Source organism: Adiantum capillus-veneris, chromosome 15 (assembly GCF_014529385.1).
Source record: "Adiantum capillus-veneris isolate H3 chromosome 15, ASM1452938v2, whole genome shotgun sequence".
NCBI lineage: Eukaryota > Viridiplantae > Streptophyta > Polypodiopsida > Polypodiales > Pteridaceae > Adiantum > Adiantum capillus-veneris.
The window spans coordinates 76949731-76964235 of record NC_140945.1 but is presented as its reverse complement, the minus strand read 5'-3'; the positions used below and the strand labels follow the sequence as shown (position 1 = coordinate 76964235).

Sequence of the window (14505 nt, the reverse complement as noted above, 5' to 3'; positions counted from 1 at the left end):
AGCCATTGTTGAGTCTTCTATGAAAGGAGACTGTAATGTTGATGTTGATGCAGAATGGGCTTTTAGCACAAAGTGGACTTACAATCTTGTTGTCCATGATGCATGCTTGTCAGTTGCTTCTGCAAATTCACATGTGTGGTATTTCGATAGTGGTGCTACACCTCACATTACCACACATCGTGAATTGTTTACCTCTCTCAAGTCTGTCCCTCATGGGAATTCAGTCACTTGTGCCAACAATGCCTCTTATCCGGTTCAGGGAGTTGGAAAGATTGTGCTTACTGCTGCAAATGGAAGTTCCTTCACACTTGTTGATGCACTTTATGTACCTGGGATCAAGAAGAATCTCTTGTCTGTATCCGAACTTGCTAGACTTGGACTTGTAGTCAAATTTGTGGATGACAGATGTACAGTTCATGATCTCAGTTTTGGTGATGAAATTTTTGCATCTGGCCTTTTGTGCAGTGGGCTGTATAAGCTCACTTTGTATGACAAGTGTGGACAAAATTTTGCAAATGCTGTTGCAGATTCAAGGGCTATTTCAGATGCAAAACTTTGGCATGCACGTTTTGGTCATCTGAATTTTGCCAGTTTGCTGCGTTTGCAGAAATCTGATATGGTTGCTTCTTTGCCACCTCCAAAGGATGGTTTAATTCGGGCCACATGCAGGTTTGCATAGTGATGTTTGTGGGCCCATGCAAACTCCGTCCTTGGTCAATTACCTATACTTCGTGACTTTCATTGATGGTTACTCCAGGCATGCATGGGTATTTCCGCTTAAAGCGAAGTCCAAAGTTTTTATGTGCTTCAAACAATTTCTGGCTATGGCTGAAAATGTCTGGAAATGTACTATGGGCACCCTCCGTTCCGATCGAGGGGGGGAGTATATGTCTCTTGAATTCAATGCATTTCTGGCTAGTCGTGGGATAAAACACCAATGTATAGTGCCTTATACACCTCAGCAAAATGGTGTTGTGAGAGGAAAAACATGTCACTGACGGAAATGGCACAATGTATGGTCAAAAGTCAAGCTTTACCGCATTCTTTTTGGCTTGAGGCCATCATGTGTGCCACTTATGTACTAAACGAGTGTCCTACGAAAGCTTTGCACTCTATTACTCCATATGAAGCATGGCATGATAGAAAGCCTTCTATTGAGCACATGCGTGTTTTTGGCTATTTGGCATATGCTTTGGTGCCACAAACACAACGCAGAAAATTGGATGATAAGGCTGTCAAATGTATTTTTGTTGGTTATAGTGCTGAAAGCAAAGGTTACAGGTTGTATCATCCACAAACAAAACGTATTCTAATTTCACAGGATGTAGTGTTGGTGGAAGATTCTGTTCAACCCTTGCTGTCATGTACTAGAGACAGTAATGTAAGCTCACAGGACATTTATGACACTTTGCTGCCTCTTTTCAGTGGTGGAAATACGAATGTAAGTTCCAATGAGGCAAATGTACAGCCTATGGGGGTTTCTGAAAATGTTATAGATCAGCCTATTACTGATGCAGATGTACATGATGTACTTGATGAGGAAAGGGCTGAAAATGAGCAGGCTAGAGGTATGTCAAAATGGCTGGTGCACACTTTGCGTGACAGTAAATTGGATGCACCTTTGTCTAGTCATACTTGTTCAGGCTCTCGCCATTGGATGGCTACCATGCAATCAGAATATGATGCACTTATACAAAATGACACATGGACTTTATGTGATTTGCCTCCTGGCAAAAAGGCCATTGGTACGAAGTGGGTTTACAAGTTGAAATGCAAGCCGGATGGTGAGATCGATCGCCATAAGGCTCGACTTGTTGCAAAGGGCTATGCACAACAAAAAGGCATTGATTATGAAGAGACTTTTGCTCCCACTTGTCGTATGACTACTGTGCGTTTTCTGTGTGCATTGGCAGCTCATCTTGAATGGTGATATATTTGAGGAAGTTTATGTAACGCAGCCTCGCGGTTTTGTCATAAAAGGACAAGAGGACAAAGTGTGCAGATGTAAGAAGGCTTTGTATGGGTTGAAGCAATCTCCTCGTGCTTGGTATGAGAAAGCTGACACTCATTTGGTTAAACGAGGCTTTCGTAACAATCCAACAGAAAGCACATTGTATGTAAAGCGTGAGGGTGATGTAATTCTCATTGTGGTTCTTTATGTTGATGATTTGCTGATCACTGTGACCAAATGAGAGACATATTGCTGAATTTAAGGCTGATTTGAATGCTACTTTCAAGATGAAAGATTTGGGGCTGTTGCATCATTACTTGGGCATACGGTTTAAGCTGTGTGATGGTGGTATTGCCTTGTGTCAGAAAAGTTACATAGAGACATTGCTATGTAAGTTTGGACTTGAGGATTGCAAACCTATTGCCACTCCCATGGAAACAGGTTTGAAGTTGAGTCTACATGATGCTGGTGATCCTGCTGATGTCACTCTTTATCAAACTGCTATTGGCTGCCTCATTTATGTATGCAACACAAGGCCAGATATTCAGTTTGCAGTCTCACAGGTCAACAGATTTATGCATAGGCCAGGCTCTAAGGATTGGCAGGCTGTCAAGAGGATTTTCCGCTACCTTAGTGGCACTTTACATCTTGTCTTGTTTTATCCCAAGGGGGGATCATTGCCGCCAGACTTACATGCTTTTTTGGACTCAGATTGGGCTGGTTGTTTTGACACGCGAGTGTCCACAAGTGGTTTTTGTTTCATGATTGGCAGTTCATGTATATCATGGTTGAGCAAGAAGCAACCTACTATGGCCACTTTGAGTTGTGAGGCTGAGTACAGGGCAGTCTTCACAGCTACGGTTGAGTGTGTATGGCTCAGACGCCTTATGGCTGATTTGGGTGCTGGACAGGACACTGCCAACACTATCTACACTGACAATCAGAGCGCATTGGCAATTGCGAGGAACCCAATTTTTCATGCTCGCACAAATCACATTGAGGTGCATTACCACTATGTCAAGGAGAGGCTCTCAGCAGGAGAGATCAGCTTGGCTTATGTGCCAACACAGGACAACCTTGCAGATCTTTTCACAAAGGCATTGTCTCGTGAGAAGCTTGAAGCTTTCCACAAAGCTTTGCGCTTACTCCCTTTTGTGGACTGATCATGTCCTTAGGGCATGGCACTTCCTTTTACTCATGTGCCAGCTCTCGTACACTGCATCACTCCAGGGGGGATTTGTTACCATATACATGTGGTAGTGATGTGTGTGAACACACTAGGACCGCCGGGGCATTTTTTCCCTCTTTAGGAGGTTTTTTCCCCCGAGCATTGTATATACGCCCATCACTCTAGGGCTATCTATCTTTCCATTGCACACTAAGTAATACACTCTCTATTGTGTGCCTTGAGCTTCCTTCGTCTTCTCCAAGCTGTGTGCATTTCTCTGCAACCCTTCCAACAGTCGACACGCCCAAGTGGACTTGGGTTACGTGCGACCGCAATAAGCAAAAAATTTCTTGTGGTTCTTTCCTTGAGTAATAAAGAACACTACCAAAGCTCTGATACCAATGTAAGGTGCAATGGAAGTGAATGTTGATATTGCTCAAGATAAGTGCTCCGGACTATGCTCAAGGGTTCCTTTTACTTACGAAAGGGAGAGCCTTTTGTTCCTTTAGAGAGAGAGAGGCAATGATCATAAAAAAACTGAATGCTACTATGAATGAAAGTGCTGAGACTGAGAAAAGAAAGAGAGAAGAATACGACACTAGTGGTTCTCAAACCCTCCTCCAAGGACCCCCCTCTCTATGGTGAGAGAGGTCTATGCTATAGATTGCACAAATTTTGTACAATGGTCTAGATGCAATGGACTTGCCGACGATGTCGACAATAATGATGACGATGACGATGACGGGCTGAAAATTGAAGACGCTAGGACTTAAATATTGAAATCTGCAAACATTTGACTTTCTACTAGATGTTGACACTATGTCGACAAGGATGGCGATGGAGACGACTCGACGACGATGTGTTGAAAACATAGATGCTGAAATCTGAAAACAGCGGACTGAAACTGTAAACACTAGCTGACTCGACGGTATGACAAGGATCTGCTGCTTGTAGGTGAGATCTGTGAGGCTAGGGGCTAAATCTCCAATGGCCGAGTGTTGAAAACTGAAAACGCTAATGTGCTTGGCTGATCTGGCACCGGAATTTGCAAACGCTAGGCTTGATATGCAAATTGAAAACTCCAGGTTGATCTGTAGCAAAAAACTCTAGAGGATCTGGTCCAAAAATGCTAGCTGCTGTTGTTGGCTGAAAATGCTAAGCTGTCTTATGCCGGTCTTGCTGATGAGAGAACACTGCAAGATGTTGGAACTTCTTTTGTCTCTTTGCCTAAAATTGCTAGCGCTAGGTTTCTTTTATATTCCCTTAACAATTTGCCCTACCTACTTTTCCAACAAAAGTCACTTATTAATAAATAAGTGAAAAATGTGTATTTTAAGAAAAAGGATCGTATGCTCTGTAAAATTCTCATGATGGGTACTGAATGCCATGCTAATGATTATGATGTGTGCAACCAAAGGACATGCAATTAACCTAAGTGCCTGGACATGCACAGCCTGCTCACAGGCTTATGAAGGTGTTGAAACACTTCCTAAGCTAACCTGAACCCTAGACTTGAGATAGCTTGTCCACATGCACATAGGGTTAGATGTGCAAGTGAAAAAATCCTAGCAAGGGACATAGATATCCAGAACAAATAGCTAGAGTCATTTGCAGAAGACCCTTTGCTCATCCCTACAAGTGCAGACCGACGTCTATAAGAAGCAAATTTCAGATTTGCAACAAGCACTTGAAGTCTATCAAATGACAAGGATTACACTGGAAGAGGCTTTACACACTAAAAGCAAGGCCACGACGGACGAAGGGGAATTTGTTGCATATCCAAAATCCACACATGACTAAATACAATTGTAAAAGATATAGGTCAAATAATGGAAGCCCACGCTAGCATCCAAAATTCTCATATCGACTAACTCAAGCAACAATTGGAACAAGAGAACCTGAATGCCAACAAGTGGAGGACTTAAATCCTCAAACTTAAAGAGAAGAACACACAAATATTGTTAAAGAGTTTCCGCAACAAAATAAACACCTAAAGATTATTAATTCTAATCTCAATGCTGAGAAATGGAATCTCAGCAAAGAACTAAAAGAGCACGTCTCTGATAGACCAAAAGTAGATGACAATAGCGAGCTTCAAGGAGGTCCACACTATAATGAAGAAATTCATTATGGGTAAGTATATTTACCACTTTGGTAGATATCACAAACTCTGAAGGTGACCTAATTGTGAATCTAGAGGATCTACTAAATTTGATCACCAACATGAAAGAAGATTTAGAAAAAAAATCCACCAAATATACAAGTACTCTAGCTAATCAAGCACTACTATAGCACATCTAGGCAAGCCAGTAGGAGGAAGACAAGGAAAATGATGATGAGAAGGAGGATGGATGGCATCATAGAGGTTGAGCCATATTCAAAGAAAGATGATGATTAAAATGATGATGATACTATAGATCCTCTAGATAAGAACCAAGGAGTTGGTGGAGTTGATCAAACACCTTACCAATCTTAGCAACCCCTAATCAAATGCCGGTTGAAGTAGGCCAAATCAAACACCTAGTAGCCAGGAGGACCAAACACTAGACCAGTAGACTAATGTCCATAAGTGGGCAGATGGTCTTTTCACACAAGAACGAGGGGAGAGAGGTCCATGTAGAACGGGACTCAGATCATACCTCTAATTTTTTTTTAAATCAATGTCTTTGAGCTTGAGTAAGAAGTTAAGAAAAGAAAAGCAGACACATATCCAAATATACCTACATGATAATGATGCTTATTTGGATTTGGAGAAGTATCAAATGTTATGTGTTGCTGCCAAGAGGATGGTGAAGTAGTGGAAGTCTATGAACTACCATGAACAAAAAATCTATCAATTGCCTCCTCATCTAAATGTAATCCAAGTGCTTTAGTGAATATCTAAATATCTATTGATATAGAGTGACACTAATGGAAATCTTCAAACATGAAAGCTGACAACAATGAATGTACAAATTTTGGGAATTCAACTAGAAGTCTTGAGAGGAAATAGACCAGCTTGCAGGTGCATCAAGATATTTAGGCTTTGAAGTCAAAGGGACACCGTTGAAAATATAGATCGCTAGAAGGGTCTTGGACCACATAGCAATTGCTTTGCTCCAAAAAATGGGGAAAAAATGCATCCAATAGTAGAGGCAAGCTCACAATAATGACCACCTCAGAGTAGCAACAAGCCTTGAAAAGTTTATTCCACTTGGTCAAAGTCCTTAGAAAAATGATGCATCAAGAGAATCATATTGTGGTCAATTATATTGAGACTATATCATATTCTCTTGTTTTGATGTATGCCCTACCATGAAGGAGGATGAGCTACCAAGTTTTTATCCATCTCTATATCCGATTTGCAATGAGCTAGCACATAAAATGAGATATATCTATATTGTAGATCAGATCAAAGAATGGTATAAACACCGCATTGCACTATGGGTGGCATGGAAGTTAGGGACACTAAAGAGAAGGAAATGGTATTAGAGCTCAAAGATGACCTTACCAACTTTAGAGGCATGACGACCCAATGGGAATCTTAGGTTAGCAAGTTGATAAAGTACACAAATGAACTACTTTAGTTTTCAGTACATGCTTCAAACATCCCTGAAAGGAACTGTCTATCAAAGCAAGTTCAGAACCTTGGCTCAAAGAAATACATGAGATACTATTTGAATCATGGATCAAAGCTACTTAGCCACACCCACTTATGTGGATCTAGACTACATCCATCTTCCATAAGCTGGCAGGGAAAGACTGACAAAGGGTAAGGAGACATTGTATGATTTCGACACAAAGACTTTGCATGCCCTAACACCCTATGAAATTGTGATGTTAAAAAAACAAAGGGATCACTGGATCAAGAAGCCATTTATCAAATAATCTAGAAGGAAAATGCAGACACCAACACTCCCCAACATCAGCTGGTGGCCAGACTTTCACAACTCCCAATTTGTATATGACAGAATTCAATAAAGGGGAGGAGGATGTAGAAGGTGAGAATATGACCCACTAATGCCATCTTAGGGACTCTTTTTTATTGTTACTCTTTGGACTCTTGACTCAAAGCTTTTTATTTCATAGAGCAATCAGTGTTGAGCCTTGTAATAGTTGTACTTTCATATCAATCTTTCTAGGACTCTTGTATTTGAATCTGGTTCTGAAGTTGTATATATTTTTCCAAATGTCTCATGACGTGTCTTTAATCTTTATAAGTCTTTCAGTTAAGCTCAGTTCCTTTTGTTCATCTGGTCTAATGGTTCTCTTTGTGTGGGTGATCATTTCATGAGCCCTCTCTGGAGTAGTTAGGGCATATAGTATTCTATCTCTAGCTAAGAGCGTTTGGGTTAATTTGGACCAAGTAAAGAGCACTAACCTTAAACCTACTCGCCTATTAAAAATGGAGAAATTTTGTTTAATCAGTTGAAATTGGAGGTAAGAGACCTGAATTTCTATAGTTGACACGTTAAGGAGGGGCAACTTGAGCTAGAAAATGTCTCTAGTTGATTCCAAGAGCTTGTGCGACCTCTACAGGTTGGTGGAGCTACAACAAAAGATGACTACCTCATATTATCATGCTTTCTAGAAAAAGAATATTTGTCGGTAGAATTACTTATTGTGCTTACACTACAAATAAAGTTATGCATGACATATAGGACCTAAAAAAGGAAGATATGGGGCTAGTTCTTTTATCAACTACTAGGACTAATGATTAGGCTTGCCACACAATCCCTACACATGTCCTACCACACAGCTAATAGAGTGATCAAGTGGAGAGAGTGTTCTCACATAAACAATGTGCAACAAAGCTCCCAATCCAACAACCCTCTCCTTGTGGGATTTCTTTTCACTTAGCACTAACAAAAACATCCCCTCAAAACATTGTAGGGGTATAGGCACACCATCATAAGCCTCTCCTTGAACACAAGGTGTGTAGGCACACACACGCCTCCCCTTCAAACCTAGGGAAAAGAGACAAACCACTCCCCTACACAAAGAGTGTATCGAGGTGCACAATAGATTGCTACTAGAAAGAGACAACATGAGGAAGTTGTGGCTAGGATTTCATTAAAATTTGATGAATACAAGATAGGCTCTATTGAAGCTATGTACACAGTTTTGCATCACGATACCTTTCCTCTACAAAAGCTTATCCAAAAACATTAGAAATTTAATTGGCCTAATCTCAAGTGTCTTGACATAGTACGAAAAACTTATGCTAAACATAGGCTCATTACTTAGCCTCCTAGGAAAAGTTTACATCTGGCACCATCAGTTACAAAGATTTGCGACAAAATATAATTATCGTCTTAAAATTACAGTTATTGTTGATTTTTACAAAACTTTGTCGTAATGGTCCAAATTAATGAAAACAAAAAATTAATGTGATGTTTGATTAGAGCCTTTACTTGATAGCATACATCTTGCATCTCCACCTCTTGACTAGCATCTTCACTTCAACACACAAATGGCACAAACACAACATCATCACAAGAGTTCAATGCATACATATAATAGGATTGATTTAAAAATGATGGGGTAATAAATAGAAATTGAAGTACAATGAAGGAATTGAGAAGATTATGAGTTGGAAAATGAAGAGATTTAACCCCCTTTACATGATTCTCTTTGACCTTGTGAACCTTCCTTCCTTTGGCTTGAATTTGGACCTTATTGTTGATGAAGTTTAAACTTCAATCTTTAAAGGACCTTGAGAATTGATATAGTATTGGACAAAGAGTTTCAAATCATTATGTGTGGTGACTAATACAGCATATGACTTCCTAAAACACCAAATGTTTTCTCTCTAGTTTTCTACAACGCAGTCGTAGTTATTAGAATATGTAGAGCTTGGTTCTCTTTGAACTCATTCCATGTGCCCTCTTAGGAATAGCTAGACACATAGAAGTGCTATATCTAGCTGAGATGGTTTGGACTAATTTGCATCAAGTAGAGAGCAAATACCTTTGACCTACTCTCCTATAAAAAATGGGTAGAATCTGCCTAATCGGATGAATTAGAGAAGATAGTGGGCACGAGAGGGTCTTTCCTAGGCGCAATTGCCATCCACTAACATAAAAGGGGAGCCCTTTACACGTGTTGCAATTTGCGACCTGAAGGCTAAAGTCCAAAACAAAAACAAGTCCCTTTGCACGCGATAAAGAGGGAGAGAGGGGGAGAGAGAGAGACCGCCGAAGGCGGCCGACCGTACTAGTTGCAAGAATGCTCTTGCGAATGGGGGTATGGACCGGGCTGTTAGGTGAGGATCCAATTGATTCCCTTTCCAAAGCTTGATGGGTTTGACATAGTCTTCGGCGGCTTGTTAATGGGTTCTCAAGCCTTCAAAGGTGTGAAAGGCTGCTTTTGCTCTCATACGTTCAAAAGTTTGGGCACCATTGACGTGGTTTGTCGGCAACCGGGGGTCAGTGAAGCCGAAATTTGCCGCACAAGCGGAGTAGCATCAGGTCATAGCACGTCCACGTTTCTGTTAGGTCTCCACGCGGCGCAGATTCTGCCCTTACCGTGCTGGCAAGGGCTATAAATCCCCCCCCCCCCCCCCCCCCCCCCCAAAAAAAAGAAGAAAAAAGCTAGGTGCAGCTTGGAGGGAGTTGCACAAGTGCTTGGAGGAGTCTAGGGCAAAAACGAGAGAGAGAGAGAGAGAGAGAGAGAGAGAGAGAGAGAGAGAGAGAGAGAGAGAGAGAGAGAGAGAGAGAACACTAGAGTGTAAATGAAGTAAATACACTTGCTATTAGCTGATTCAAATATGTGTATATAAGAGCGCCTTCTCATAGGACTGCTAGCGGGATTTTTAAAGGGCCTTCGTTCCCTCACACCCCCTCCCGTACACCTGTTGAACACGCTGCTCAATGAACTTCGGAGCAGGTTTCGCCTTTCTTTGAATATTTTTTTTAATGCTTTTATATAAAATACATGAAAAGAATATACAAACATAAAACTGAATAGCACAAATTAAAATTAAAAATCCAAAAAATAAGGAGACTGGGGATTCAAAAATACACTAAAAATGTCCAAAAATGCCAAAAAAAAAAAGCCAAAACATTTTGTGCAGACTCACCAATTTGCAATGCACATTTCGGATTAATCGTTTGCAATAACTTTTTTCATTTTCAATAATTTTTATACTAGTTAGCAATTTTAGGTAATAAATTAGCAAAAAAATGCTAAAAACTATAAACGATAGAAAAAAATTATCAATTTTATTGAAAAAATAAAGTCAAATCAACTCCAATTGCAGCACTTAGCAATGTAATTATACCATTCAATCCATCGTCCATCAAATTGCTAATCAAAATTGAATTATTTTGAATCGAGATTATCATTTTTGACTCAATTTTGACCCAAAAATTAGACTAATAGTAGTTTAATTACACAAATTTCTGCACATGGACCAAATACAAACACAAATGTAGACCACCTTTTTATATGAATACAAAAGGTCTTTTGACTTTTCACCTTCGTATGTCTTTTTACTTTACACCTTCGTATGTCTTTTCATTTAGTAAACTATGTCTTTTCATTTACTAATTACTACTACTACTCGCTCCACTTTAAAAAGAAGTTATTAACAGCAAATATTCTCCTCCGTACTTGCTCCCCCTGCGTCGTTGCACTACGTTGCCTCCATCGCTCTGCAGCGCCTAGCCTCCATTGTTTTGCTCCACACTTTCTCTGCATAGCCTCACCTCCTGTCATGCCTGCACGATTGCTGCACATACGGATTGAGAGAGAGAGAGAGAGAGAGAGAGAGAGAGAGAGAGAGGCGAACAACCTTTGCACCCTCCTCCCTTGGCCTATCCTCGTCCTGTCGCCCTTCAACAACAAAACCTTCCCTCTCCCCAAGGCGTTGCTAACCCCCTCCCTTCAAGAACTGTGAGAGAACGAAAGAGCATGTGTTGCAGCACTGCTGGTGGAACTCGATGTAATCCTCATGCACGCATTGCAGTTCCACTGGAACTCCCAAAGCGGAGAGTATCTTTGAAGATTCTTTCTCCCATTTCTTTTTCACAATGTGTAACCCCTACTTACTAAACTCACCCTTCACTTAAAGCACTTAATATGTTTTGATAGATTTTTTTTTATTTTTCCGAGATTGGGGAGAGCTAAAGGTGTTTTTGCCCGAATGAGGCTTCTCCGGCCTTAGTGAAAACTGTAGCATTTCTTTTCTGGTGCGGCAGTCGCGTGTGGAGACAGGAATCGCCATGTTGGACCATCTGCTTCTCTTCGAGGGCTCTGGTACAAGCCTCCAGAACTTATGCGGCAGCTCTTACCTGCATCATCAACACCAATTCTGTGGAAGGATTCCTCCCCACCTGATCTCCACACACTCGCGCACTTTGTCCGTGCATGCAGCGACTCCAAAAACCTCACGCATGGAAGATTTCTTCATCATCACATTGTCCATTGCAGCTATGAACACAACTCGTTGTTATGCAGCCTCTTTGTACAGTTTTATGCAAAATGCGCCTCTTTGGATGATGCAGAAAAATGCTTTTTTCAATATGGTGAGAAAACCCTTGAGTCTTGGAATTGTCTGATTGGTGTGTATGCGGATCATGGCAAAGGCAATCAGGGTTTTAAGCTCGTTCAACGAATGCAGTGCGAGGCTGTGATGGGTGACAACTCTACTATGCATAACATGCTCATTGCTTGTACCAATGAAAGTGATTTGACTGTAGGCAGGCAAATTCATGTGAAAATCAGTTCCAGCGTCTTAGAACATAATGTTGTTATTGCCACAGCTCTCGTCAACATGTATGGCAAGGTTGGAAGCCTGGACGATTCTCAGCAAATTTTTCATAACATGAACATGCGCAATGTGGTTATATGGAGTTGTATGATTTCCCTCTACACCAAGTGTCGAAAATACAAGGATGCGCTTCAGTCTTTTGACAACATGCTTCAAGAAGGAGTCCTTCCCAACACTTTCACCTTTGTTAGCATTATCTGTGCATGTTCGTGTCAGGCGCTTGCTAAAATTGGCAAAACTTTGCACGCACGGCTCGTGGGAAGTGAATTTGAGCAACATCCATATGTGGGAAATGCTATCACCAACATGTATAGTAGGGGTGGCGACTTGAAGGAGGCCGAGGCGAATTTCAGTGCAGCATCCAAGCAGCTTACAAGTTCATGGAACACAATACTGGCAGCCTATGCTAACTATGGCAAATGCAAGGATTCCATCAAGCTCTTTTACCGAATGTTGGAAGAGAAGATTCTTCCTGATGCAACCACCTTCATAAATTTATTATCTGCTTGTGCCAATGAAAAGGCACTAGTAGAGGGCATGGATATCCATACATATATCACGTTGATGGGCTTAGAGACAGATATTGCCATATCAAACACCCTTTTGAATGTCTATGGGAAATGTAATCGCCTAGATGTTGCAAAGATGTTGCTCAATGAGATGCCTGAACATGATATAATTTCATGGAACACATTCATTTCAGGTTATACTCATCATAGCCTTGGTATTGAAGCTTTCCATGTGTTCCAGCAAATGATTCAAGAAGGAATGTCCCCAAATTTGGTCACATATACTTGCATTCTTGATGGGTTTGTGTCTGAGGACTTGCTAGCAGCAGGTAAGCACATACACGCATGTGTCTTCCTGGAGATGAATGTTACTGCCACAGCTGCACTTATCATAATGTACGGGCGGTGTGGATGCCTGCAGGGAGCGTTACAAGTTTTTTATAGTCGAACAGTAGAGAGCGTGTTATTATGGAATGCAGTTTTTGCAGTTTGTAATCAACACGAGCAAGGAGAGGAAGTGCTTCACCTTTTTGCTAAGATGCAGAAAGAAGAAAGAGTACCTGACAATTATACATTTTCCAACATTTTGTCGTCTTGTACAAGCCAGGGTGCCCTGACCACAGGCAAGGAGGTACATGCTCTTGCAATTGAGAGTGGTTTTGCTCACGAGCAAGGAGAGGAAGTGCTTCACCTTTTGCTAAGATGCAGAAAGAAGAAAGAGTACCTGACAATTATACATTTTCCAACATTTTGTCGTCTTGTACAAGCCAGGGTGCCCTGACCACAGGCAAGGAGGTACATGCTCTTGCAATTGAGAGTGGTTTTGCTAAAGATATGGTGGTTGCAACAGCCCTCATCAACATGTATGGCAAATGCGGAAGCCTTGCAGATGCAATGGGGGTCTTTGAAACCACCCATAACAGGGATGTTGTACTATGGACTACCATTATCCATGTATGTTCTCAGCATGGTAAGGGCAGAGAAACCATAAATCTTCTAAAGCGGATGCAGAAAGGCGGTTTTGTACCGAACAATATTACCTATCTCAGTGCACTTTCTGCTTGCAGCCATTCGGGTCTTTTGAATGAAGCTCGCCAGTGCTTCACATCCATGCAACATGATTATGGTCTTGTGCCATCAGGGGAGCATTACATTTGCATGATTGACTTATTAGCTAGGTCAGGGCTATTGGAAGAAGCCGAAAAGGTGATAAGGGGCATGCCATTTCAAGCTGACTATGTGTCATGGACCATCTTCCTAGGTGCTTGTAAAAACGAAAATGATCTTGAACGTGGTGAGCGCATTGGGAAGGACATGATTAACTTCTATCCAGACAAAGCTCCTCCTTATGTGGCACTATCACAAATCTATGCAGCAACTGGCAGAGAGGATGAGGCAGAAGAAATTCTCGATCGAATGCGAGAAAGAGGTATTCAAGAAGAAATAGAACGATGACCCATCAGAGGTTTGTCCAAGGACATTTATCAATAGAAGTTTCAGGTGCGCATTAGATTGCTTAATACTCCCCCTCCCTATTTAATGGCTAGGTTTCATTATGGCTGATTCTATGCATGATGGAATTACCATGAATCTATACCTTGCAATTTCCTTTGAAGGTGAATTTGGGCTTATCCTAGATTCATTTGGTCTCCTTACAACTGACTGTCACACGGAATGGGGCTGTGACCGGTCCCCCACAAATGGCGATTCCATGTGACTATACATGCTTGAGTACTCAGAGTAGTCACTAGTGGGAAAGATTTTAGTAGACATTATGGACACTCTTTGCTGGAAAAGCAAATGAAAGAAGATAATTCTCTAGAATTTTGAGTCTCTGCTTCACTCAGAATGTGCCAGAGGCTTCCAACACCCTAAACAAACAAAGGGGTTGGCCATGTGGCAAATTGAGAAAACAACATACCCTTTTTTTTTTTCTTTTGCAGCAACAGCATGGGTGACCAAGGAGACTACAAAAATGCGTTTCGATACTAGTCTCGACCACAATTTCTTAGTAGTCGATATTCCATCCCTTCTTGAAAATATTGGACCTCGGATTATCATTGAAGCTCACATGGAATAGCTCCTCAAATATGCCTCAAGTTGACATATTGGTGTGGCTGTTGTC

The 14505-nt window shown here is 41.2% G+C and overlaps 1 protein-coding gene across 1 annotated transcript; it reads left to right on the top strand.

Annotated features, from left to right (window-relative positions):
- Nucleotides 1-11221: 11221 nt before the first annotated feature.
- Nucleotides 11222-14296, top strand: LOC147440925 (pentatricopeptide repeat-containing protein At4g21300-like). Its single transcript, XM_086482724.1, has 2 exons — nt 11222-13011; nt 13176-14296. Exons 1-2 carry the CDS (start codon nt 11377-11379, stop codon nt 13833-13835), a joined length of 2295 nt encoding a protein of 764 aa, XP_086338850.1. The 5' UTR covers nt 11222-11376; the 3' UTR covers nt 13836-14296.
- The last annotated feature ends 209 nt before the right edge of the window (nt 14297-14505 follow it).